We start from the raw sequence: 25,706 nt of genomic DNA on the forward strand, positions 1-25,706 counted from the left end.
TACTGTATGGGCCTTGTCCCCACATGTGACCCTGTAGGCCTTTCACAGTGCACAGCTATTAAAAGGCCGGGACTCCCTTTCCAGCCGGTGCTGCGCGGGAGTCGCGTGCTCAAAACAGGTCCCATACACACGTCGGCGTAAAAATAACTCAATCACACTGCTCACAGACAAAACCGTCGTGCATTCACACCAGAACTAGGTGGGCAGCCCAGGGGAGAACAATTCACATGGGGATTATATCGCTAGCTAAACGAGACTGCAAACCCAATGGTATGGCTGACCAAATCACACTAGCTGTGACCCCGAGACCATCAGCGGTCAGAGCCACAACAGCGTCCGGTGACCCCGAGACCATCAGCGGTCAGAGCCACAACAGCGTCCGGTGACCCCGAGACCATCAGCGGTCAGAGCCACAACGCGGTGCTGTGGGCGTTTGGAGACAGGCAGCGAGAAAACGCGTTGGTTTCCCCAACAAGCACACATTTCTCAATGAAGAGCACACTTTCCTCCCAGGCTGGTAAAGAAAGAAAATCGGTTATTCCAAGTTTAAATGTATTTATGCTGACATTTGTGCGGGAAGAAAATGTGCTACAAACAGATGCATTTATGCCAAGATGACAGTGGGTAGGAGCTGCCAGTCCTGTGGCTGGCTCAGCTCCTTCACTCCAGGCACCACACCACCTTCCTGGCTACAGCGTTTGAAGCTGCAACACTAGAACACCAGACGCGATTTCTCAGACACGTGTCTCACAGCAAATCAGCTATGTTTTACACACACTGAAACTTACAAGGCACACCAACAGTACAAGTATACATTACTGTACATTACATAACAGACATCTACCCATACAGATTCATTTCACAGCACTCCCACAGGAGTCCACACAACTGCATCCAGATCTGTAAATCTACTCCCCCACAGTTACACATCACCCCTGCACTCTTCTACACAATGCACAGATCGCACTTGCCCATGAACCATTACTCATTTATTGCGAACTCATTTAATTACACAATTAATTTGATTGAGTACGGGATGAAATAGTTCCTCATTTTAAGGCCTCAGCTGCAGCAGCCCGGGCGTAACAACTCGGGCCACTACAGCTCCACTATCAACACAGGCTATAATCAACTACTCTTTATATGAAACTACTATGGTAAAATTGCATTTATACTTCACTCTCCGTGCAGGATCTCTGGAAGATGTTTGAATAATAAAACTCATAACTTTGTATCTAATTGCTGCTCTCTCTCCTGGGCAAAAAATGATAATTCTGCTTTTACATCAGTCGCATGACACTACATCCCTCAGTTATTTTACATAACGAAATGGTACATGAAGAATTTTAACTCTCGAGTGGTGCATAACTGAAGCTAGTAAGTGAATCCTGGTTTTCAGGTCTGAATATTCCCAGTGTGAGCAGTGATATTCCCCTCAGCTCTCTTCACTTTCTCCACGTTTTCAAAAGCCTCCATCAGATCGTTTCTGTCAAGCAAACAGGCTGCTGTGTTTGAAAGCCTGAACGTGCTGAGAAGCCTATTCACACAGCTAGTACTTGTCTATGGTGGAATCCAGCAGAGAAAGCATTTCAAACCCACTAACAGTCTGTTTTCAAACATGCATAATTTAATTACAGCTGTGAACCCACACAAAAGCTGAGCTTTGCTGCGTTCAATAGATCACGATGTGGAAGTGTGTGGCTTTTACCACCATTACCCTATTACAGGTTTAAAGCAGACAAACAGTGCTCAGCTCGTAGATGTGCCCAGGCTCTCTTCATCACTGAAGCTCTCCTCTCATTCCCTTTTATTTCAAATTAAGTCACTTCATCAGGAGAATCAGCCTTATTTGAAGGCTTTTCCTTCCTCACTGAATGAGCACAGCAGCCACTCCTAGTTCTGCGATGGCGCCGCTTTGCAGAGCAGCCCAGACCAACCCGAACGCCTCCGAGGGGAACCTGGACAGAGCGCAAATTACTTTCACTACAACAGGAAGGCACGTCTTTTTGACTTTTACATTCAGATGACCTGTAAATTGCAAAGGAAAGTTTTGAATGCCTCTGACGGGGATGTACAGCCTGTATGAGTTCCGTCAGGTGTGCACCAAGCGCTCGCGTTTCCCGGGCTCCTGTACTTTACTCGCACACAGGAGGGGACCCACTCACCCACTACCGAGCTGCGGCCCCAGGCACACATGGGAGAAAGTGTTTCACTTCAATCCTTCAGTTAGGAGGGCCAGACCACACAGCCCAGAGTAATTAAGCCAGGAAACTGGGGACGCACACCCCTGCTCTAACGAACATCTTTAACGAGCGACTTGTCAAGATCTTGGTTTAACCCCTACTACAGCACAGTGTCTCTGGTGACCATACCATGGGACACCGGTCTGGAAACTGTGCTCCGCCAACACCGGGTTTTCCTTAAGGTCTCCCATCCCGGTACTGACGGGCCTCGGGACCTCGCTGGGCTCAAGCCAGAGGGCTGCGGTGTCGTCTCAACAGCGGAGTCGGCGAGCGCAGCAGAGCGGTCAGCCTCCGAGCCGGGGCCGCCAACGTGCCCACCGCGCAAAAACACAAAGCAGCGGCTCGGCGGGGGGGCGGGGGGCCCCGAGGCCCCTCTGGCTGCCACGCCGCTGAGGGCCGAAGTGTTTTAAAGCCCCCAGCCCCTTCGTGCTCTCATTCACAGACCCCCGCGTCAGAGCAGTCCTTTAAGGCTGCAGGGAAACAGAGAATAGGAGCTCACCCAGCCAGCACTGCCAGCGCTGAAACATCCATCTGAAACTGCACAATAAGCCCTCAGATGGGATTAAACAAAGGTTTATTGCTGTCCCTGAGGAATAGGAGAATGAAAAGGCACATTATTTAAGAAAACTAATTAATAAAATCTATGCCCATACGTAACAGAGCCAAGACTATACTGCAAGAAACATTTGACAAGCGACGCATATTTCAGCAAGAACTCCAGCATTGTCCCAGATGCTTTCAAAAGTAAACGCTGTATGTAAAAAAAAAGAGGAACGCAAAGGAATGAGGACCTTCTTCAGACATTTCAGAGCTTCATCAGCGCAGGCTTAGCGCGCTACCAGTCTCACTGCCCGACAGCAACAAACAGCTGGGAGTCCAAACGCCAACGACAGCCGCATGAAGTGGTTTTCTTTTAGAAAGGTTTACGAAGGGTTACTGGAGATTCCCTCCCCTCTGAAGACGAAGGTGTCTGCATGTTTCTAGAGCCGACATGCGGCATGCAGCCCCCTCGCCCGAGCGCTCACGAGCATGGCGCCACGGACAGGGAGCAACAGGGGGACAGGGGGCCACGCTGGTGGACAAGCGGCGCTCAGGAGAGAGCCCAGCAGCACAAGAGCCCCGGGCAGAATCCGAGGTCTGCTCTGCCGGACCTCTGGACAGCACCCGACACAGGAGAGCAGCACGCCGCAGAGCTGGCTCTACCTGTGTGTCTAACCCAGCTCAGGTGATCCCATCCACGGCACTGACACCGTCTCCATGCTTCACAGCAACACGGACTGAACACTCATCTGACCAGAGTGAAGGCACGACACTGCAGCATCGCTGCATCGAAGAGCACGAACACTAAAACATTCCTACATATTCATGGGTTTCTAAAACGCTGCACAACACACCCATTCACCCATTCATTAATTTGAGCTGTTCACAAGGACAGATAAATCTGCAAATATAAGACTGGGACTGGAGGAAAATGCTCACAGGCCAGTGCAAAGCCTGTCTCCAGTGAGGAAACTGTGGAGATTATGGAGCTTACTACTGTGTCACAACAGAAGTAATCAGGTACCGCAGGGATTTTATTAAGACCCTCTCTCATGGTGCAAGCTGAAGTGAATCAACATGCACGCTTGCGATAGTGACACTTCACTTCCTCGTGCGGAGGGATGAGATGGGAGTACAGAGCAGGAACCGGCTCCTTCTCCGCAGCTCCCGAATAACATCAATCCTGCCTCTCAAGAGCCAGGCGACGCGCCTCGTATCTCTCCCGCCACTGCTGCATCCTGCTGTGCACGTGGGGACTCCCTCTCAGGACGGCTGCCGGCTCTTTTAACACTGCAAACGCGAGAATCCAGAAATAAAACCTGAACTGGCACAGGCTGGAATACTGTTCCTGACAATCAATTTATATGACAGCCCCCACCGAAACCCCTGGTTATACTGACATTTAGCACTCGAGAGACTTAGCATAATAACAGTACAGTACCTCACAGTAAGGAAACAACTTCTCCAGAAGTCCAGACTGAACCCAGCTGCTATTTAATCGAGTAGTAACTGCTTCTTCAGGACCAGTACCCCTGCGATTTAGAGTAAAACCAACAACCAGCTCACCTACAGAAGAATTAGCTTCACCCCCTGAAGAAGAGCTGTCTCTTTCAGGAGAGGAATCTAAACTGTCTGTATATCCTTCTGCAGCCGAGAACACCATCGCGAGGAACAGAGCAGATCCTGCACTCTTCCCTCCGACAGCTTCGTCTCCGCAGATCAATGTGACTAACTGCTGGTGGGAGTCCTCCGGTGCGATCGCCCAGGGGAATGCCAGCCCGCTCCGGGAGGGAGTGATGACACAGGTGACGTGCCCACCGCTCTGTGTGGGCTCCGGGTCCTCAGGGCAGCGACCGAATCAAGGCTGTGCGGCTCGGGCGAGCTCTGCCCTCTAATACCAGCTGGAACCTCTAATCCCACAATCCCTTGTTTTCAAGGGCTCTCCACTGTCCCCCTCAGCTGCAGAAGCAATAATCTTATGTAAGTGCTGCTGCAGCTGCTTAGAAATACAGCACCACTCCGCTTTCAGAGCCCGCGACAAGCGCTACAGTTCTGATCGAGGAGATGAACTGCTCCTGTGCTCTTCCTCGTGTCAGGATTCACAAGAATGTGTGGATATTATTTATAGTTAATTTCTCATTAGACTCATCGCCTGCCCAAATTTCAACATCCCAAATCCCAAATCTAGAAACAATTAAAGATTTTGTTCTGGTTTATTACACAGTTCACCAATGTCGAGGTAAACATTGCTGGTACTGTATGTAAACGCTGTAAGTAGCATGTCCACTCACATTACACCCCTCTGAGAGATCCAGGTTCATGTTGGACATCATATCTCATCATCATATCTTAGAATATTAACTGCGCTCTCCGTAGCTGTCACTGAACCGTGTAAGAAATTGTTAACCTTGCTAAGTTTTGTATGAACTATGTTATGTGAAATCTACCAGGTCTGAACTATAAAACACTAAGAATGTTGCTCACCAGATCATTAAAATAATACATGATGATCTTACATACAAAGAGTCTATTATAAAAGCAAAAGGCCAATAAAACTGCATTTACAACAGATGGGCACCACCGAGCTCCAGCTACAGTTCGGACCGGCCTGTGGCTTGATTCCCTGACCACAATCTTAAATTATTTCACGACAAGTGATAAAATCTGAAGTTCTAACGAAGTAACGATGTGCAGTGTATAAATCAACAAATTAACTCGGAAGACTTAGAAAGACAATTTCTTCAAAATCTATTTTTGAGCAAACTGGTCTCCTTTTTCTAGTTTCCGAAGGCATCTTTCAGGACACCTTGCCAAGGCCGCAAGGCTTGCATGATGCCCAGCAGCTGCCTCCTGCTCCAGACCTGAAGCTCTGCGAAATCATTCTGTGCAGACAGGAGCTCCAGCTGAGGAAGCTGCAGGTCCGGAAACGGCACTGACCTCACGTCCTACACTGCTCCGCGGATCAGCAGCTCTCCCCCCCCTTCCCCTTGTGTCCAGACCGTCACTCCCAGCATGGCGAAAAGGAGACCTTCAGGGCTGGGAGGCGGCCAGAGACTGGGTGCTGGAGATCCCCAGGTCACAAGCCCCACTGCGCTCTGAACCCGTGCATGTCAGCAGGGAGCCCAAGTCAATGCAGAGGGAGGAGAGCCGTCTCCCAGGCTCATTTAAAATGCACAGTCGTTCACGCAGGTGAAGGAAACGACAGCCTCCTTCTCAAATCTCACACGAAGGCTACAAAACGAGAGGGAGACATTCAGCCTATCTGGCTGGTCTGGCTGCTGATCGCTACCTGTAACTGATCCTAGGCTCCCATCCAGCTGTTTCTTGAAAGAAGCCAGGGTATCGGGTTCAGCCGTGCAGCAACATCATGCTGCGATGCATGTAATATTGTATATGTGTCCTATTAGAGCACTGTACAATCATAACATCCCTGAGATTAAATTCTAGTCCCTGTGCTGCACTGCATTTTTTATATTAAATGTCATCTGCAGTGGTTTGTCCAATCTTAAATACTATTTAAATATCTCTGAATTTCCATGTTCTGCAGTGTTTGCCAATCCTCATCTGAGAGCTACACTAGTTTACATTTATAAACATAACCATTTATATCATTTATATTAATTAGGAAGAGCACTGGACCTCATTCAGATCCCTGTGGTACTCCACTAATTACTGTACATCTCCCAGTCTTGGCAATCACTTCTTATCTGTACTGTTCCTATCCATTGACCAGTTTTTAATCCGAAAGATATATTCTTTTGTTTTAAAAGACTTCTGAAATTCTGAAGACTGCACCCTCTCAGCTTGTTTTCAAGGGATATTGTCAATAGCCCTTCAGGTAGTTGCACTCACGTCTTGGAACGCTAAAAGTCTGCCCATCGAGAGCTTACCTGTACAGGAATTAGAACTGGCCACAGTCATTTCCCTATACCCAGCATGAGCTGACAGGCTCACCCCACCAATGTGCTTTTTGATGGCCTTCAATCACACTGTGTATCCTCAGTACAGAAGACCTGCAGAGCTAGAAAAGGCAAAAATTAAAGTCATGTCTGTTTACTTCGGGCAAACTAAAAAAACTCTTTTTCAGAACCATTATGAAAAGGCGCCTATCTCACACATATCCCAATCTATTTCATCATAAAACAATTATGACAAACCAATACCTTAATGAATATTTCACAATACTATAAAAGGTCAGTGAGTTTTATTTATGGCAAATACTTGGTCTAAACTCATTACAGGAAGGTAAAGCATAAAGCACAGTAAAAGAGGGATTGGATAAGTTTGCAGCACGTTTGCAGACTGGAGGGACTGCAGCAAGCCTGCAGAAGCCCGAATTCTGCGACTACCAATTCCAGACAATGGATAATGAAAATCGGGTTGCACCATGTTGTAAGGGGGACTGGAATCAAGACAAGAGCACTTAGACCATTCTGCTGGGCTCCTTCTGTCTAGTAGCACTTTCTAAGAAACACTGTGTCACAACAACAGGACGCAGAAGATTGTTAAATCACAAATCACCCTCGTAACTGCACAATGACAAAGTTCATTTCATCAAAAATGATGTTTAATGTTTGCATGGCTGTGCGCAGCACGTTGCAAGCAGAGACGTTTCGTGAAAGGCATCGAGTAAAACGTGAGCCTTTGTCATCACAAGCCACGCGTCACAAGCTGTGGGCTGTGTTCAGCAGAGCAGAGTCCTGCATGACCACCGCGCTCACGGCATCGCTGTGCGTCTGTGCCCTGAGGGATGGGCACGCTCTGCCCCTGCCTAATCCCCAGCCCTGGGCTGCACTCCCTCTGATCGCAGTTAATCCACAGACAGAAACACCGGATTAGGAAATCTGTTTTTTAGGATTTGCCCATCGCCACTCAGCTCCCAACTAGGATTTGATGTTTATGACAGCCTGACTGATGGGCGTTAAAACTGAAAGAAGCAGAAGAAGGGTCAGGACCCCCAGAGGCTGCTGCTGCGGGCTGGATGTTGTCCTGGTATTAGCTAAGGACAGGGAGCAATCCATGCTTGAAAGACAGAGCGAACAGCTCCCTCCCACGCAACCGCACACACGGGTCGCCCCGCTGACCACCGGCCTAACGTTCAAGACAACAAGAGAAGCGGGCTGAGTGTCCAGCCTGGGCGTAAGGGGGGCGAGTCCTCCTCAGGTGACCTGCTGTTCCGAAAGGATCCCCTTTCTTGTCCTTCCCACTGGGGTGCTGAGGGCTTTGGATGATTCAGCTGTGCAGCATTGGTTGTTATTTCTTACGACATCTCTGAACTCGGAGAAACCTTTTTGAGGGGATTGCTATTAACTCGAGCAGAGCGTGGCTCTGGACTACACGCTGCACAGAGCACAGGACACACTGCACACTGCAAAGAGCACAGGGCCACACTGCACACAGGACACACTGCAGAGATACACATGCTGCAGCACTAACACTGACACAAAATGAACTCAGCAGCAGTACAGTACATTGTAACCAAACATACTGCACAGGCACTGTGTGTGAGCGATATGCCCAACACACCAACAGTGAGCTTTCTGACCATTTTCACAGTGTATTTTAAAATAATAAAACAGGTCCAGTCTGTATTTGCCAGCTAAAATACCTGTCAACAGCTTGTAAAACTCCTGCTTTGGCACATCCAAGGTCACAGGCCAAAAAAATAAAACCAAACAGAAGCACAAAACAAAAAAAACAAATGACTAATGGTGAGGTCACTCTCAGATGCCACAAGCACAACCTGAAAAACAAAAAAGCACCCACCTACAGCAAAGAGAGTCTTAACTACTGCTGAGTCACCAGGACTATTAAAAAAGCCAGCTTCTCCTGCTGAGGTGTGAAATTATTGCAGCTCTTACTTAAAAACAAGAAAAACAAACCATTTTAAAGTAGCGTATTCAGCATCACAGAAGATGCATAATTTGCTTTGAACAGCTTTCTAAGTATCCTCCGTTGGCGTAGCAACCAAGCCCTCTGCGCACCCGAAAGGGTTTTAAGGTGCTGTCCAGGGCGGGGCCTTCAGCACACAGCTGTGTTCTTAAACTACAGCACGTTACTGCCTGGGGGACTACAAAATCAGATGCATGCTGTGAATAGCTGCATTGTCTGGTCAAATGTTTGTTGCATTGTCTGGTCAAATGTTTGTTCCAGAGAAAGAAAAACTGGTAAGAATGAAGAACAGGAAACATTTAACGCACATAGGCAAACTCGTGACGTATACCGTGATCACGTTTTCTTTGGCAGATGTAGTTTACAACATTCTGATAACCTCATATTTACACTTCCACGTGGTCACCCCTTAATGGTTAAGTCGAGATTTTAAAAGACAATTCTATACTTTTATAATCATGGATTTTTTTATTTTTGCATAAAGTATCTGCACAGGGCTGGCCACCTACTGTGTGCTTTATCATGCAACTATTTCACTGTATTACATCTCATTTGAATACAATGGAATCAACGAGATATTAGAAATACAGTGTTTTCAGTGAAACTTCCAGGTCCCCCAGCTGCTGGGTCCAGCCCTGTGAACAGGCTGAGGCTCTGTGCCAGGACTGGGAGGAAGGATAGTCTCCTGCTGGACTTCATGAAGGATAGGACACCCTTTCCACACCCGACTCGGGTCAGAGAGCAGGAGTTCCAGGTTGATTTTCAAGACTTCACTCATCTCATCCAGCTACGTATTACAAGAATAAATCTCTGGGTTCGAGGTGGATAGTTTTTTCTTCAGCGGAGGCTTTGAAACAACGCAGTGCACGCTGTTCATCACTCCCCGCCCCTGGGACACCGAGCCAGGTCCGAGCCAGAGCGGACGAGACGCACAGCCGGCGCGGTGCGAAACAGGAGCCGGTGGCCTGTTCCTCCAGTAGTGACGCACATTCCCTCCCGTGTGTCTGCGGCCACAACACAGAGGGCAATGACAATGAGAAGATCGCGCTTGTTCGGATACCATTCGCGTGTGCCTTTTCAGCTGCAGTGCTCTCCAAGTCCCGGATGTTTTCATCTTCCCAAGGAGTCCCAGTACCCTGAGTCAAGGACGCCTGCTGGGTAAAAACAAAACCCAGCGAACTCCGGAGCGGCTCGGAGCTCCCCGAGCATCACAGGATGCAAATCTCAGACCTCCCACAGAATCTCCCTTCTCAGCCCGACTGCCAGTCACCTATACACTGGACTTCTGAGGAAGACTTCATGACCACTGTGCCAAGCCGGCTCTGGGAATGCGGCATCTTAAGAGCATCGTTCACAGCGCTGCAGGACAAACCCGGGTCACAGCCGAGAGCTCCTAGACGTCACCTGCCCCTCCTCCATGCCCAACTGGAAAACCCCCAGGCACCGCCGTCCGCAGAGCGCAGGGGACACTCTTCCAGCTCCACAGGAAGAGGGATCCACACCGCGGCCCAGCGCCCACCTCCTCATCCCCCCTGGGCACAGAACCCTGTCCAACTCAAGTCCACCTGACTGAGGAAGCGGGTCCCTGCTTTAATCCCCTGCACCTTTGACCTTTAACCCTCTGAGTGGTTTGTTCATGAAATTTCACAGCTGTGGGAATATTCCTCTCCCAAGGCTGACAGGGAGATTAAGACGCCTAGATTTCTTCATCCTTCGAAGCAGAGAAATGCACCAAGATAAAAAGATACTTAAGCTCTACTCCTCCGCCAATTAAACAGATTTCGCATCTCACAATCAATTTCAGAAACAGCGGGTTCAGTGAAAATCAACACAGGAAATGAAAGAGTTTGACCGATCTGTGTCAAGGGGAAAGGAGGGGGTCACTGGCTTCTGATCTCTCCACATCTACGCTAACAAAAGCACATGTTTGATCCGCTACAGACACTTGGTTCTGTAAAAAAGATCACATTAAAAGCATTTGTCTGCAACAGAAATGTACCTGTTATAGTTTTATATTATATCACCTTATACGCAAACAGAAAACAAAAAGGTAAATAATGGAGCCATTGACATTGGGTGATGTTCCAACCAATAAACATAATAGGAAGTTTGTGAAGTTATGTTCACACATGTCATCGGCAAGCAGACCACAATGTTACTGTATTTCAATGATAAAGCTATACTAGGTCAAGCATGCACAGTGATGGACATTACTGAACGTTAATAAACTACCACCACAATTATATGTATCCAAGGCAATGAATGCAAAACAATTATGGCTGTGTAAAAATATATATATATATGTTCTGGAAGTACCTAGTATCATGAATTCATGGAAAAAAGTACTGCCTGGTACACTGAGAGACACCATCCTGAAACAGAGGAGTGAGCGTAGCTGCCTACATCACCTCACACCAAAACACACCCGAGCGATTTCGGAGTTAAACACTAGAGTGGTTTTAGTGTGCATCTAATTAGTGAGAAAGCTGCAAGAATAGCATTTTACAAATGACAAGCTGGTGATGAAGCAGTAGTTTGGATTAGGATGATTTTATAGTAACTGTTAATGGCAGCAATAAGCAAGATCGCTCTATACCTGTAACCATGTCTGATGTGTGGCCAGGGATCTGCAGTGAAGACAACATAACAGACAACACACATGAGGTTTGGGTTGAGGTCTAGAACACGCCAGTGCAACGACGGAGGAGAGAGTCTGCCCTCAAACCTCGCCCGGTTCAACCTTTGAAGAAGTCTTCCATTGCTGAATAGCTTCTCAAAACGAACAAGACCACAAGAAACCGGCTCTCCACAGACCCTCCGAGCACAGAGCAGCCTGGTGAACTCTGAGCAGGTAAGAGCCCTGCAGCCCTGCCAAGGACACACTCTGTTCTGGCCAGGGCTCGCGATGTCCTCGCACTGCACTGGAGACAAGATGAGCTCCGACACAGAAGCCTTGTCTGAAGTCCCACCTCCTTCAGGAAAGGATCTGCAGCTCCAGGCAGCAGCCCTGGGCTGTCGGTGTCACCAGGAGGGACAGGGGACGAAGGTGTGCCCAGAGAGGGGCACCAGCCACAAGTCCTGAAGATCTGGAGGTGTGAGCTAGAGGCCGTTCAGATTCCAGCTGTGCAAACTCAGAAATCCCCCGGGAAAGGGTCAGAGATGAGCACGCTATTGAATGATGCTTTGGTACTTCAAGCCAGTCAACTTCCATGTCTTCTTCAGAGCATGGGAAAGAGCCCGCCACCCAGGACGAGCAGAAGTGCTCTAATTGCCTTTTAAAAGCCAGTGCACATGTTAACATCTGGAGGAAAGGCCAGGCCAGTCATCATAACAGAAAACGAGATCCAGTTAGTTGGAACAGACATCCTCCTCAGTATGAAAAGCAATGAGCACAGTGATAATTGGCTTGTACCAGCTTGACATAAATGTGAGGCTTTGAACTTCCTCCTCATTGCTCATGTGCCTCACAAGCCCTGGACAGAAAAGAAGGCTGCTACTAGTCTCTGCAGAGTCTTAGGAAACATATTGTTTGCACTGTGTATTAACAAGCCCCCTTATAAATCAGACTGCAGGTGCAGACAGATTCTGTTTTCTGACGTTCGGCTCTCTAACAGTTATGTTGGATCAGAGGAATGGAAAAATCAAAAGTGAGCTGGAGAACAAGAAGTTGTCCCCAGTCGTAAATACCACAACCGGTAACTCACGAACTTCTCATTCTGAGGGAATGCAGATCATTTTCACCCATATTATAGAATATTTGCTTTTTTGGGCAGGGCAATCTATGACCTTAAGTCTCCATCTCAGTTCAGAATGACTCACTAGTAAATCAGTTACCTGCCCTGAACTGAAGAACTGAAAATGAACAAAATTTTAGAATTTTAGAAGAAAAGGGACAGGAATTCCCGGATGTAAACAGTGGTCTCTCACCCCCAGGATAGCTCCAGGCAGGATCTCCCCTCAGTACAGCTGCCGGCTTCCCCTTAGCACTGCTCGGCACTTCTCATCTGTTACAGCAAACTGACAGCAGAGAACCTGCGGGACAGATAACGCTGTTAAAAACATATCACAGCTAATGAGGCCAAGATCACCCAAAAAAAGTACAAAATCCAAGAAGCTGAATAAATCTCTCCATGCCCTCGTCCCAGCTCTCGTGTGAGGTGGTGGAAAGGCTCTCTCAGATTTGAATCATGTGCGTACAGCGCGGTACAGTCAAAACCCACACGGCCACGAACAGAGGACTGCAGACGCTGCAATGCTTCCGGACCGCGCGCTGCTCGCTCCATAAGGACAAGCGTCGGGAAGTCCGCTCGGGGGGGGGGGGCAGAGCGTCTTTCATTCCCCCCAGGCAGCACGAACACCGCTGCACAGAACGAGAGAAGAGGCTGGGAGAAGTCGGACCGCTGGAGAAAAGGTCCTCCGTGCGAAGGGTCCCGTATACACGGAGGGAGTGGAGCCAGAGGACGAGGAGAAACCTGCTTGAGACCTTACTTCCCCGACACTGCCCAGCGACTTGAGAACAGAGCACGAGAGTTTCGGCCCATATGGCCCATTCGGTCCTGAGCAGCTAACAGTCCAAGGCTCTCATTAGACTGGTCCTTGACGGAAGCCCAAGTTTCAGCTTCAGCCACATACAGCAGCTGGGCAGCTTGTCCCAGACTCCCACAACCCCAGAGCCCCCTGTTGACCAAGTGCTCTTTCACTGCGTATTACCCAGCACTGCTACAAGGAGCTCCCAATTCAAACACACGTCCATTCATCCCTTAGGTAGCGAGTACTTCTTGTACTCCGAGCTCCTACCTTGGCCGGAACCTCCCTGTGTGGTCCAGAGCTGGACTGCTCTCTTAATTCCCCTCTCCTTGCTCACCACGGCCACCCGCCGACTGCTCAGTAGGCCTGGGAGGTGTCGAGTCAGAGAAGCTACCTTTCTCCCTCTCGGAATCAGAGGAGAGCTCCTCCAACGCCCTGTGGACAGGCTGAGGCTAACCAAGACGAGAGCCTCTGAAAGGGTTTAAAAAGGCAGTAACTGCCTTGACTGTGGTGTAGCCGCTTAAACAAGGAGGACTCATGCAGCAGTTCACCAGGTCTGATCATTTGATTATATTCCACAGGCCACAAATGTTGCAAAACAGCAAGCCTATGGCACAGTATTAACAAACTGCAGGGCAGCTCAAGAGCATCAACTGTAGCAATCACCACTCGCACTCACACACAGCCAGATCGACTCCCTTGAACGGTTTGGCTTCACACAAAATGACAGGGGATCCATCCACCTAGTGATTCAGATTGTATGACGTCAGGACCTACTGCCTGAAAGGGGTCAGACCAGGGCTAAGAACCCCTGAGTGTCTATAGGCTTTTCTGTCCTGCAAAATATTAACAACCGAGACCCTGTATGAACTTTACTCTCACTGAACACATCTGCCCAGCTGTTGTCTCACACATTGGTTCATACCATTTGCTTGAGTTGCACAACTTGGCTTCATAAACCGATTGCAGTGAAGTTGAAAACGTTTGCCAAACTACTGGCCAGATTAGCGTTTAAGATGACCTTTGCAAGCCACCAAAAACACTCCTGCTCACTTGCTCAAGAGCCGCCATCTGTCTACCAGGACTCCTTGATCTCCATCTTGTTGGGGTGAGAGTTTACACTGGGAGCTAAGCGTCTCTAAGCCACAGTCTTTCTCAGCCTCACTATTGCCCGTGTAGGTATAAGAGACACCAGAGGCTGCTTCCTTCCCCAAAAGCTACTGTGGTTTTAAATCAAAAGACTGAATTAAGACGATGCATGCAGTGGAAACACTGAGGAATTCTGTGACTCCTGCGTCTCCGTCTGGCTCCGATTTCCAGTGTCATGTTGCGGGACAAGCTGGAACTCCTGCAGCAGGAGCTTCCCGAAACAGCTCCAGCGGGAGAGACGCTGTCGAGAAGTGCAGCTGAGACACGCAGCCAGCGCAAAGCCACGGACAACCCTGCAAGACTTCACGGGACACGCAGCAATGACACGCGTGCTGTAATTACAGCCTCTCTCATCACATCGCCAGCCCACAGTGGCGTTCTCTTTTCTAACGAGACTAATTTCTCCCAGCCACAGAATTTTTTCCACCCAAACTTTCCCTCGACTAAATTAAGCTTTTCAAAACGACACCGAAATGAGAGTTTCAGAAAACCGCACAGAGCAGAGTGCCAGACAGATTCCCAACATGCTTCAGAGGAAGTTAAAAACACACATTATTTAATTCTGCTTGAAATGTCTTGTGCTCATTGCTCATTTTTCACAGCTGTGTGCCTCTTGCTGTCAGCCGTGAAGCGGACAGCAGCGCCGGACTCGCGCCCCCACAATGCAGCCGGTCTGAGACGGCCCACAGAGGGTCACCAGTGGGCAATCCCCTGCAGGAGCTCGTGAGAATAACCCGCAGGCTACTTCCACAGTGAGACACAGAGGCGCCGTTTTGTCCAAAATGTCATCAGCAGCACAGATTGAAAGCTTTCCTCCGAGAACAACACAGGCCAGCACCGCTAAAAACAATGCAGAACATAAAAGAATTGCCTTTTTTTTTTTAAACAGAAGAGCTTTCACTGGGTAGCATGTTGTAGAGATTTTACAGAACAGTGAAGCACAGTTTTTATTTATATGTTTTAATATATTTATATATTATAATTTTTCCAGTAAGACTTTCACTGCACGTGCGTATGGAAGTACCAACAATGGCATTCAGGCACTTGGTGCCCCTGGGATGGCATGTCCCATGAGCCCGCACCCACCCAGGAGCCCCAGCACGGTGCCTGACTGCAGCTACAGACTGCGAGCACTCATCAACAGTTCGTGAGGCCCATACCGATTTTCTGTAAGCAGTATCGGCCGATACAATACGATCCGGGGGGGGGGAGTTACTATCCAGCCAAAGACACAAAAAACGGCATGAGCTAAAACTGTCTTATTAACAAGACAACAACGATTGTTGCAACCAATTCACATGAAGTAACAAGCAGCAGTCTAACAGTTCTGTTATCTAATGAAGATGACCAACTGGCATAGCGCAGCTCTAGGTGAGAGGTCAAGCAGCAGTCCTACATCTTCAACAACCGAAAACGGTGGGTTATCTAGCGCAATAAATTCCATTATTTTGGTCTTGATTCCTTTTGCTTTCAGGCTATTTCTGCTGTACTTTTGGTATCTCTCCAATGTCGCCTGCACTGTTGGTTGTCTTTATGTCGGTGTAGCTTTATCCGCCTTGCGAGTTTCCGATACTCACTGTACTTGGACAGGTGATGTGCTCTTAAGTGTCGTTTCAGGTTAGTTGTATTAATATTCTTTGTGTTGTGCCCCCGACAAGACATTAGTTTTAGAAACATTGCAAATAGCACTGGCTTGATTTGGATCAGACATTTTAAAAATCGTCCGATCGCCGATCACATATTCAGAATGGAAATCGGCCAATTCTGATCTATAGCCGATCGATCCTTCCACCCCTAACGAGCACCACTGCCCAGGTCACGCACCAGCTCCCAGATCTGCTTGTGCTGCCAGCACAGTGCGCACTAGAGCAGAAGTCAAGCTCAAGCCTTTCTACACAGTTCATTAAAGGGCATTTTAATGAGCTTGGAATGAACTCAAAACAGCTAGGGTGCAACTGCTGTGTATGTTTCTAATTAAATCATAACTTAAAAGAAGCACAACTGTAACAGCTGCTGTAGACAAATTCTGAGGAATAATAATTCAGTACAAGTGTGAAAGAAGTCACACCTGCCAGACCGGAGCTTTCAGCTGTAATGTTACAGCATGTTCTTCAGCGTGAACCACACTGCCTTTCCTTTGTCCTTCCTGATATTAATATTAATACCGCTGAGTGCAGGTGAAGAGTCAGCACGAGCATGCATCCGTGAAGCTCTCTGACCGCAGGCCAAGATGAAACTCAGCCCTGCAGCGTGAGGGCAAGAAAGAAAAAAGCACCTTCTCTGCATATTCAGCCCTGGATCAGATCTCTTTCCAACATTAAGAGCAAGGCGTGCAGTTCAAAATATCAATTGTCCACTCTCCTGCTCTATGGTGCCCAAAACGTACAAAGACTTGATTCTGTTTGAAACAGAAACAGGAAACCCACTGCAGCGATTGTGACTGATCTCACAGGGTGGCAAAATCACAAATACTTTAAGTTGGCACTGACTATAAAAACACGCTGGCCAGGCTCTCAGGCTCCGGTGTTCCCTGTTGACTGCTTACTGTTTCAGCAGTGATGCACCTTGTCCCTCCAGGTCTCTGCTGCCTCCTTTTGAAAGCAAAGTTCTGGGGTAAATATTACTTTCCAGTGGAGGTGCACTATATTCACGGGGTTATGTAACGCAGAGTACAATTATCACACTCTCAGCTATTATTCGAGCTGAAAGGCAAGGGGAAAAATGTTAATGGTTAAAAAAAACTATTACTGCAATTCTTCAGCAAATTACATGCACTGCAGCACATAATTCCCTAAAGGCTACTAGACTCTAAATAAACTGTGTACAAAGTGTACAGCTGAGCTTTTTCACCGGTTAGTGAACCATCCAGATAAAAATACACTAACAGTAATAATAATTTTCTTTAAATGTTTTTTTTTAAAAAAACAAAGCCCTGCACATAGCACACATAATACAAACAGGTAAAATTAAATGAAAAGTACAGCAGACCCCAAAATCCAATGGTAAAAGTAAAAACTATAAATTAAAAGATTTAACGAACAATATCCGCCTAGGATAACAATCAATCGGAACAAGAGGCACCATAAATATTCATTTGTACCACCCTGTGGAACTCTAAATGTGAGTGGGACAACATCTGACATTACCCAGAGTTCCTAGTGGCCAAACGTGAGCTGAACCTGCAGAATACGAGCGATCCCTAGCCTAGAGGTCTCCAGCACTGGGCCCGGAGAGCCCCAGGCCAGCGGTCTCAACACGGATCCAGGGGTCTCCAACACGGGTCCTGGACAGCCCCAGTCCAGCCAGTCCAGGGGTCTCCAACATGGGTCCTGGACAGCCCCAGTCCAGCCAGTCCAGGGGTCTCCAACACGGGTCCTGGACAGCCCCAGTCCAGCCAGGCCAGGGGTCTCCAACCCTCTTCTTAGAGAGCTCCAAAGCTGTCAATCTTATACTGTATGTCATCTGCTTTTAAAATTGTCTACATCTGTAAGCCACTGTTGAACCAAGCAACTGACCTATTCAATTACAAGAACTCTGCTCCTTGTGGGCCGAAGACTAGATAGACAACAAATTACCTCCTTATCTGAGCACTATGGAATTGTCTATGAAGACATTTGTGATTTAATGGTGACCCTGGAGATCCTGGCTCTAGACAGTCTCCCATGAGCTGCCACAGGATGTCATGTCTGAAATTATCAACCCTACAGGCCCAGAAGGAAGAGAATAGTAAGACACCCATCAGCAAATCAATAGCTTAATGAGGGCTATTTCAGTGCTGTGTCTCTGTCTAAATTTAGATTGAAAATGCTCAAAGAGCTCATCAGATGCAAGATGAGTCTGTAATTGAGCTGCCACTGCCTGTTCAAAAATTTTAGGGAGAAAAGGCCAATTGGAAAAAGGGAAATAGTTGGTTAGACAGCTGGGGGTTCAGACTACTTTATCAACACAGCTGTGCAGACTTTAGCCCTACAGATACAGAACTGCCCGAGGTGGACCTGCGCTGTCCGGGCTGCGGCAGACCTGAGTCCCGGCAGCAGCATCGTCACGAACCTGGGGGGGTTAGCATTCTGCAGCTGAGAGAATGCATCAAGTCAAAGACGAATATTAAATATATAGCTATGAAGTTTTTGTTTTAAAAAAACTGTCCTTTGACACCCCCACAGAGCAGCAGAGAGAGACCCCAGCACTCCCGACACCCCCACACCCCCACAGACGATTTCAGCACAGCCGTGGGGAGCCGGTCTGCTGGCTCAGACCCTGAGCTCTGTCGACAGGCGCCGCACAGGGCCCCTCCCACCTGGGCCCCCGCTCTCCCCCACACCGCACAGCAGGACACAGGCTGCCTCCCGACTCGCGTCCCCGACCGCCCATCAGCGCTGCAAAAAGAAACTGAACAAACCCGTTTTTTTGCAGAAGTCAAACCTAAAGTGGAATTTAGTCAGTGGCGGACCTTCCTCTATTAGATTCAGCAAAATCAATAAACAAGGTCTAAAGAAACGGAAGTAAACTCTGCAGCAGCAACATCACGGACCCTTCAGGACAATGCTACCTTTCCCCACGTGCCCAGTCTCAAGCCTCAGGAGCGGCCTGTCAGGGACAGCTCCTCTCGCCATTACGGGACCGGTCCATTCGTCTGCCGGCGAGCAGGGCCGACTGCCGAGCGCGTCACGGACAAGAACAAGGAGTAAGATCCCGCGGGCCTTCCGTGTGGGGTGCACAGGTTCTCCCCGTGTCCTCGTGCTGCCGAGGTCTGGCCCGGCACCGCCCTCCACCGACTCCGCCGGTTCGCCGGCTCACACCCCGCCGCTCCGGCGTATGTAGGTCACGGCGGACGGCTCACGCGCCGCACCCTAAGAGGATTACTCCGTTTATGGTGGGATAAGGATTCAACACGTGCACTGCAGTTTCAGATCAGACAAAAAATCATGGAATATTAATTTCCTGCCATCTGTTCACAACACACACAATCTCTTCCCACTTCAGGACCCTGACACTTCGGGGGCGATCGACCCCTTGCAATCTTTTCACCATTCGCACCGGGAGCAGGTCGCGGGTTCACACCTGACTGGCCTGGCCTCCCTGCGCTGCTCCTGGACAGCCTGAAGAGACGCACCCCGGCCACATCTTCCTTCTCTCAAGTTAATTTACAAGTCAGGAAGAACGGCCATTAACCATAGCATTATAAGATGGTACCATTCGTTTTTAACAAATCGTACACGAGTACATCAGGGTCAATAAAACTTTTTCGGAGTCACGATCTATGAGCACAGGTGCCCCTCAGGGCTGTGTGAGCTCACCCGTTCTGGTCACACTTTATACAAATGATTGTTCGAGCTGTAGTCAAAGCAACTTCATTTTCATATTCTCAGATGATACATCTGTTTTTGGTTTAATGCATAGAGGTAGCAGCTCATCTGTATTCATGTCAGAAATCCAAAGGTTTGTGCAATGGTGTGACAATAATAATAATAATAATAATAATGTTTCTTTATTAGCCCTATACAATTTCTTGCATTAGGAATTTGTCTTTTCGCATACCCCAGCTTTTCTCCATAGCCTAATTCTCAATGTTAAAAAAACAAAATAAATAATTTTTCGATTCCAGAGAAGTTGGTGATCACTCACATGTAGTAATCCACAACGAATTTATCCCTCAGGTCGATTCATATAAGCACACAGGAGTACAGATAGACAGTAGCCTGCGCTGGACTACTCATGTGGAGAGTGTTTGCTCCAAAGATCAGCAGCGCTTACATTTCCTGCAAAAACGAAGAGGGCTTGGGGTTCGACACGAACTATTGCTACTCTTTTACCGTGCTGTAATCGAGAGCGTTATCAGATATGGTATTACAGAGTGGTCTGGTCATCTATCAGTTCATTTAAAATCGCAAATTACCGCCTCTTCCTCTGAATATCAACTTCTTCCTTCTGGCAGACCTTTTAGGGTTCCCAGAGTCAAACGGATACAAACATCCCTGCGTTCCACTATCCATTAAAGCTGTCGAGGATAAACACAATTTTGACTCTTACCGCCCACTTGAGTGCGATATGATTTGTGATGTGTTATAAATGTTACATGTTGCTATGTGTTATACTCCACATGTGCAATAGAGTGATGTGCAATGTTTTTCTTTTCTTCTTTTTTTGTTTGTTTGCAATCTATTTAAATGGACAGGAGTGCTGGGTGTCCATTCAAAATCTCCCACAGGGGACAATAAAATCTTATGTTAAGAAATGCTACATAAATTCAAAAACAGCCGAGAAGTTTAAAAACATTTTAAATAATGTATCATGCACCGCGTCATCTCCCTCTTGCAACAATCTGGGTCATACTCTGAATATTAAACTCTTGACACTGTTGCACCAGCCAAATGGAAGAAAATCCCACTCACTCATAACACTCCTTGGATGAATGAGGAGATACTTCAGCTTAAGAGAAATTGTCACAAATCAGAGCACTTATTGAGAAAACCTAAACTGCAGCTTCATTATGACATTCTGAGAGAGCAGATTTCCAGCTACAATACTTCCATAAAAAGGGCAAGACAGTTGTACTTCTCTAGTGTAATTAACAAACACAAAGATAACACCAAAGTACTTTTTTCCCCACTCTAGACCGTTTAATAAACCCTAATTTTTCTCGTATTTTTTCTTATGATGTATCTTCTACAAATGTGAAGATTGTTCTTATTTTATAATGACTTTCCTCATTTTTATTTATTTTTTTCAAGCATAAATTGACATTTATGCTTTACTGTATTACTGTGTTTTCCTTAACAACTGAAAGTATATCTCTTAATTTTAAGATTTTATTTTTACACTTGGTTTGTAAAGCACTTTGAGCTGCTATCTGTATGAAAGGTACACTATAAATAATTATAATAATAATAATAATAATAATAATAAGCTTATTTTTTTATTATTATTGTTGTTCTCAAACAGCCTCCAATGTGGGAGACCAGGCAAAGGAAAAGGGCTGGTCTCTGCACTCATAAGTGAGTAAGGAAAAGTTGTGTCAATTCAGTCTCCTACAATTTGGCAGGATTTACCGGAGCTCACAAGAACCTTCCAAGTCCGCGTGCGAACGACATAGTTCTGCCTCAGCGCAGCAGGGCAGGGATGCTGTTAGGAGCTTCTTCACCGAGCGTCACGGGAACCAGCCCTTGGCTTTCCTTCCCATCAGCCTCTGCTTCACAGCCCACCACATACGGCCCAGAGTGGCCAGAGACTTGCCCCACGGACCTGCAGAGACACCCAACAGGGGGGCTGGACTCTCTCCGCGCCTGGAGGCCGACACGGACGCGTTTCTCACACCTGGTGGACGAACGTTACAAAGCAGAGAGGCCCGGTGGCCTAATCCGTGGCTCTAATAAGTACGAACTACCACACGGGCTGGATGGGCCAGTTGGCCCCCCCTGCAGGTAACTGCTCTCCTGTTCTCGTCCATCAGCACTTCACGCCTCAGGTCTTTTAAAGGCAACTGGAGAAAAACTTGCAAATTTGGATTTTTTAATTCAAAGGTGTGCAGCACTTATCTGCTAATCCTTCTCGAGATGAACAAATGTTACACGAACCTCCACAGATGTACTGTGTGCTCGGGGCCTGTCTACTTGCTGTTCCTCTGGCTCCACCCTCCTGACAGTGAACGATTAGGAAGTTTTCACGGAGCCTAGTTAAGAGTGACGGGATATTAATACAACAGAAGTGATCAGAAACAAACTGCTGCAGTGGAGATCAAATCGAAGCTGACAGCTCGACTCTTTCTCACAAGCTCCAGGGTAAAACATTTATCCGAACAGACGGAGAGCGTGTCCTCTACAGCTGCTGGAGGAAGGAAGCGCTCAGACGTCCAGCCGAGACTCCAGAGCCTCGTCCGGGCCGGCTCCGCGCGCGCACGCAGGTGCCTCGGCGCGACCCGGGCCAGGGTCCGGAGGAGCCTTCATCACGCGCACCGCACAGGACACCGAGAGCCAGGAGCGCCAGCCCTCCCTGCTCGGCGGCACGGCGCCCCTCTCCACACAGATGGCGCTGCCGTCACCCGGCCCCACCAGCGGGGCGTGGGCGCTCGTCCAGGCCGGGGCCGGCCGCTGGGAGAGAGGGACGCCAGCGCCACACGGAAACAGAGCAAGAACCGAGTCACTGTGCAGCACGGCCCGGGTCTTGTGCTCGACGCACACCGAGATCTGAAGATGAGACTGAGAGTGGCACAGGGGAGTGGTGTGGCGGTGAGCGCTGTTTATCTGGCCCCGGGTTCGAGTCCAGACTGGGGAGCCCTCTGCGTGGAGCTTGCATGTTCCTCCGTGCCCCTGTTTTCCCCTGGCCCTCTCCCCACTGCCCAGCGGCTGGCTGGCTGGGTTAGATGTGTGACCCAACCGGAGTCCTGTTGTTCCCGAACAGGCTCCGGACTGCCCACCAGGATAGGCCGCTCCCTGACAAGGAAAGGATGAAGAAGAAAATCATCCCTCCATCCTCTTCCAAACAGATTAATCCAGTTCAGGGCTGCGGGGAAGCCAGGGCCTATCTGGGCAAGCAACAGGCACAGGGCAGGGTGCGCCAGTCCCAGACAGACGCCCAGCAGGGCCCACTCTCCCAGAAGCATGTTTTTGTGCTGTAGGGGAAACCGGAGTCTCACAGGAAACCCACATGAACACGGGGAGAACATACAGACTCCACACAGACAGCATCCCAGGCCTGGATTTGAACCCAGGACCCCAGCGCAGAGAGCTACAGCAATGTTCACCACCGCACAACTGTGCCAGAGGTCTAGAGGTCTCCAGCACGGATCCTGGACAGCCCCAGTCCAGGACTTTTAAAAAAAAAATGAATTCTGTCCCCCAAAGCTTCACAAAAAGTTGACTAAATCTAGCAGAGGCTGATGCAGCCTACATCTGAAGAGCCTGGGGAACCGAAGAATGCTAATTTCTCATTAAAACCGAGATCAATGGAAATCCTGACTCATGGAAAACAAAGTCAACTTTTATTTGTATATCTTCGGGGCTTCGTTTTTCAGCATCTTAAGAACAAATCAAAACGCAGGCTATGAGCTGCAGAAAAGAATTTTACGCAAAAATGTGAAAAAGAAGTTCTGAAACTGCAGACCACATCTCTCATAAACTCGACCAGCTCAGGATTCCAGCCGTTTAAAGTCGACAGCTTTCCCTTCTGTTTACGGAAAAAAAGAACAGAAAAAAATCTCACAAACATGCCAAAGGTTTTCCCCCTCTTTTTTTACAACGAGAAAGTCTTCCGTCACGTCCCGACAACTTGTCCACACTCCGTGCCGGACGGCTGGGGCGCTGACCCCACGCCCTCCCCGGAGAGACGAGGGCGCGCCGCGGCTCGTGAGCTCTGCCTGAGCAGCTGCCCCTCCCCACCAGATGACCACGGGAGTCGGGGTAACACAACCCCTCTCCAGGACACGGGGTCACCCCGAGCCCACACCACTCCACGGCGGGCCTCGACCTGCCCCCCGGAGCCGAGCCGGGCCGGGCCGGGCGACTGGGCGTCCCTGCAGTCACGGGTCTGGGGGGAACAATCACGGAGAGCCTCGTCCCCCAACACACAGGGCCGGCTTCACCGGGACACAGGAACGCAACAGGGACACACAGCCCACCCAGCCTGCCTGGTACTTCACCGATCCCGCAAGACACCCAGGGTATCGGCTTCAACCACACGGCCGGGGAGCTGACTCCACACTCCCGCCACCCTGCACGTACAGAGGTGCCTTCTGGTCGCTCTGCCCCCCACACTGAGAGCAACACGCAGAGACCAGGGGCCCAGAGGGGGGCTGTCCGCCCCCGTGGCATCCACACAGCAGGTCCTGCAGGAGGAGAGGCCCCGAGACCCTCTTTCACGCCAGGACACCCCGACTCTACAGCCCCCCGGCGCGCCCCTGTACAGCGCCCTGTGACCATCCAGCGCTAGGGAAAGAGCAGCTGTATCCCCGACTGGCCGGTCGATCAGCCCGACAGAGCCGAGCCCCGCCCCGAGCCCAGCGGGTCTCATCATAATCAGCGCCGCCAGAACGGCCCATTGGCCACATCGGGCCCGGTCGCTCGTTGGCACGTCATTGATCCCAGGATCTCATCCTGCCCCTTCCTGGAAGACTCTGTGCCAGGGCCGGCCAGATCCCCACTCCCACCTGCCCTTCCCTGGAGTTCCCGGCCCGCGGCCCCTGGCTCCTGCTCTGTCTCTCCCGAGACCGTGAGACCCACTTCCTTCAGGCTGTCAGTGTGGGGCGTCTGGCTGGTCAGAGACCCCGACATGCTCAGGCTCGTTCAAGGCTGCTGCTGCTGCTGATCTGCGGCCAGACTCGCCGCTGCGCTCCGGGAGCCTCAGGGCCAGTGTCACGGGCAGCCCGCGGCAGCACGGCGCTGCGTGTCAGTGGGAGTGGGAGTGGGAGTGGGGGGTCCTGTCACTTTCCCTGCAACCGGAGAGCGCGCGTGGCGGGCAGAGCGCGCCCGGACCCCTCTGCACGCGTGCAGCCCTGGAAATGACTGCGAAGCGCACGAAAGTTTTCTCCTTCTTTCCCTTCCGTTGAGAAATACGACCCCGCGGGGCCGAGAAGGAACAATGCCGGAACATCAGCTCAGCTCCAGTTTCCACGGCCCGAACCCACGAACGCACGCCAGGCGGAAACCATCGGGGGGGGGTCTGTGACACGGACACCGGCTGCGCCCCCCGGAGGACCAGGGCACCAGCCGTCCCGGGCACGGCGTGGAGCCGCCAGAGCAGCAAGCGACTTGCGTGCAGCACTCGCCCCACGCACACGCGCCGCAGCCGTGGCGATTGCAGGCCACGCACAGGAGGCTCCCGCACGCACGGACCCGCACAACTTACTCCGCGGTTGGGGATCTTTCCCCCTCCCGTCCAAAAACAATTATTATAACTACACGTGCGGCCATTTTTATTCCCCACTCCAGCCGGCGCAAACACATGGAGAGAGCACTTCCGAGCGCCCCCACCACCACGCAGCCGTCCCGTCGCGCTTCGGCACGGCGCCCCCCCGGGAGAGGGGCGCTCGGCTCCCGCACGGCCGGCCGGCCGGACCGGGCGACTCCTGACGGACGCCCGGCGCAGGGCGAGTTAGTTCAGCCCGGAGCAGGGAAACTGCCCCCTCTCGCTGCGCACACCGGCGGACAGCCAGCGCTCCGGGCGCGGCGGGGGAAAGTGGCACAGCCGCCATCCCTGCAGATCTGGGAGAAATAAAGACAGACTTACCCCCGCCGATACCCCCCTGCCGTCCAATTCGCCGTCCCGGCTAGAAATTCAAACCCCCCTCAGCTGCTGTGGACGCGCAGCTCCCCATCCGCGCTCCCGGCGTCAATCTCGCTGCCGAAGCCACGCCCCCTAGCG

The 25,706-nt window shown here is 49.8% G+C and overlaps 1 protein-coding gene across 6 annotated transcripts in view; it reads right to left on the minus strand.

Annotated features, from left to right (window-relative positions):
• pals2b (protein associated with LIN7 2, MAGUK p55 family member b) overlaps positions 1-25,682 on the minus strand; it is a 36,905-nt gene extending 11,223 nt beyond the window's left edge. The window contains exons 1-4 of one of the 6 annotated variants that reach the window (XM_006636049.3): positions 25,572-25,682; positions 12,603-12,707; positions 11,272-11,302; positions 6,674-6,804 (exon numbers count right to left, since the gene is read on the minus strand). In XM_006636049.3, the coding sequence (XP_006636112.1) occupies positions 6,674-6,704 (31 nt within the window). In that variant the 5' untranslated portion in view covers positions 6,705-6,804; positions 11,272-11,302; positions 12,603-12,707; positions 25,572-25,682. Of the gene's footprint in view, positions 1-2,742; positions 4,164-4,349; positions 4,943-6,673; positions 6,805-11,271; positions 11,303-12,602; positions 12,708-25,571 lie in introns of those variants that run through there. The other 5 variants (XM_015358085.2, XM_015358086.2, XM_069194716.1 and 2 more) reach the window with 5 other exon arrangements.
• Positions 25,683-25,706: the final 24 nt, after the last annotated feature.

Source organism: Lepisosteus oculatus, chromosome 10 (genome assembly GCF_040954835.1).
Source record: "Lepisosteus oculatus isolate fLepOcu1 chromosome 10, fLepOcu1.hap2, whole genome shotgun sequence".
NCBI classification, from domain to species: domain Eukaryota; kingdom Metazoa; phylum Chordata; class Actinopteri; order Semionotiformes; family Lepisosteidae; genus Lepisosteus; species Lepisosteus oculatus.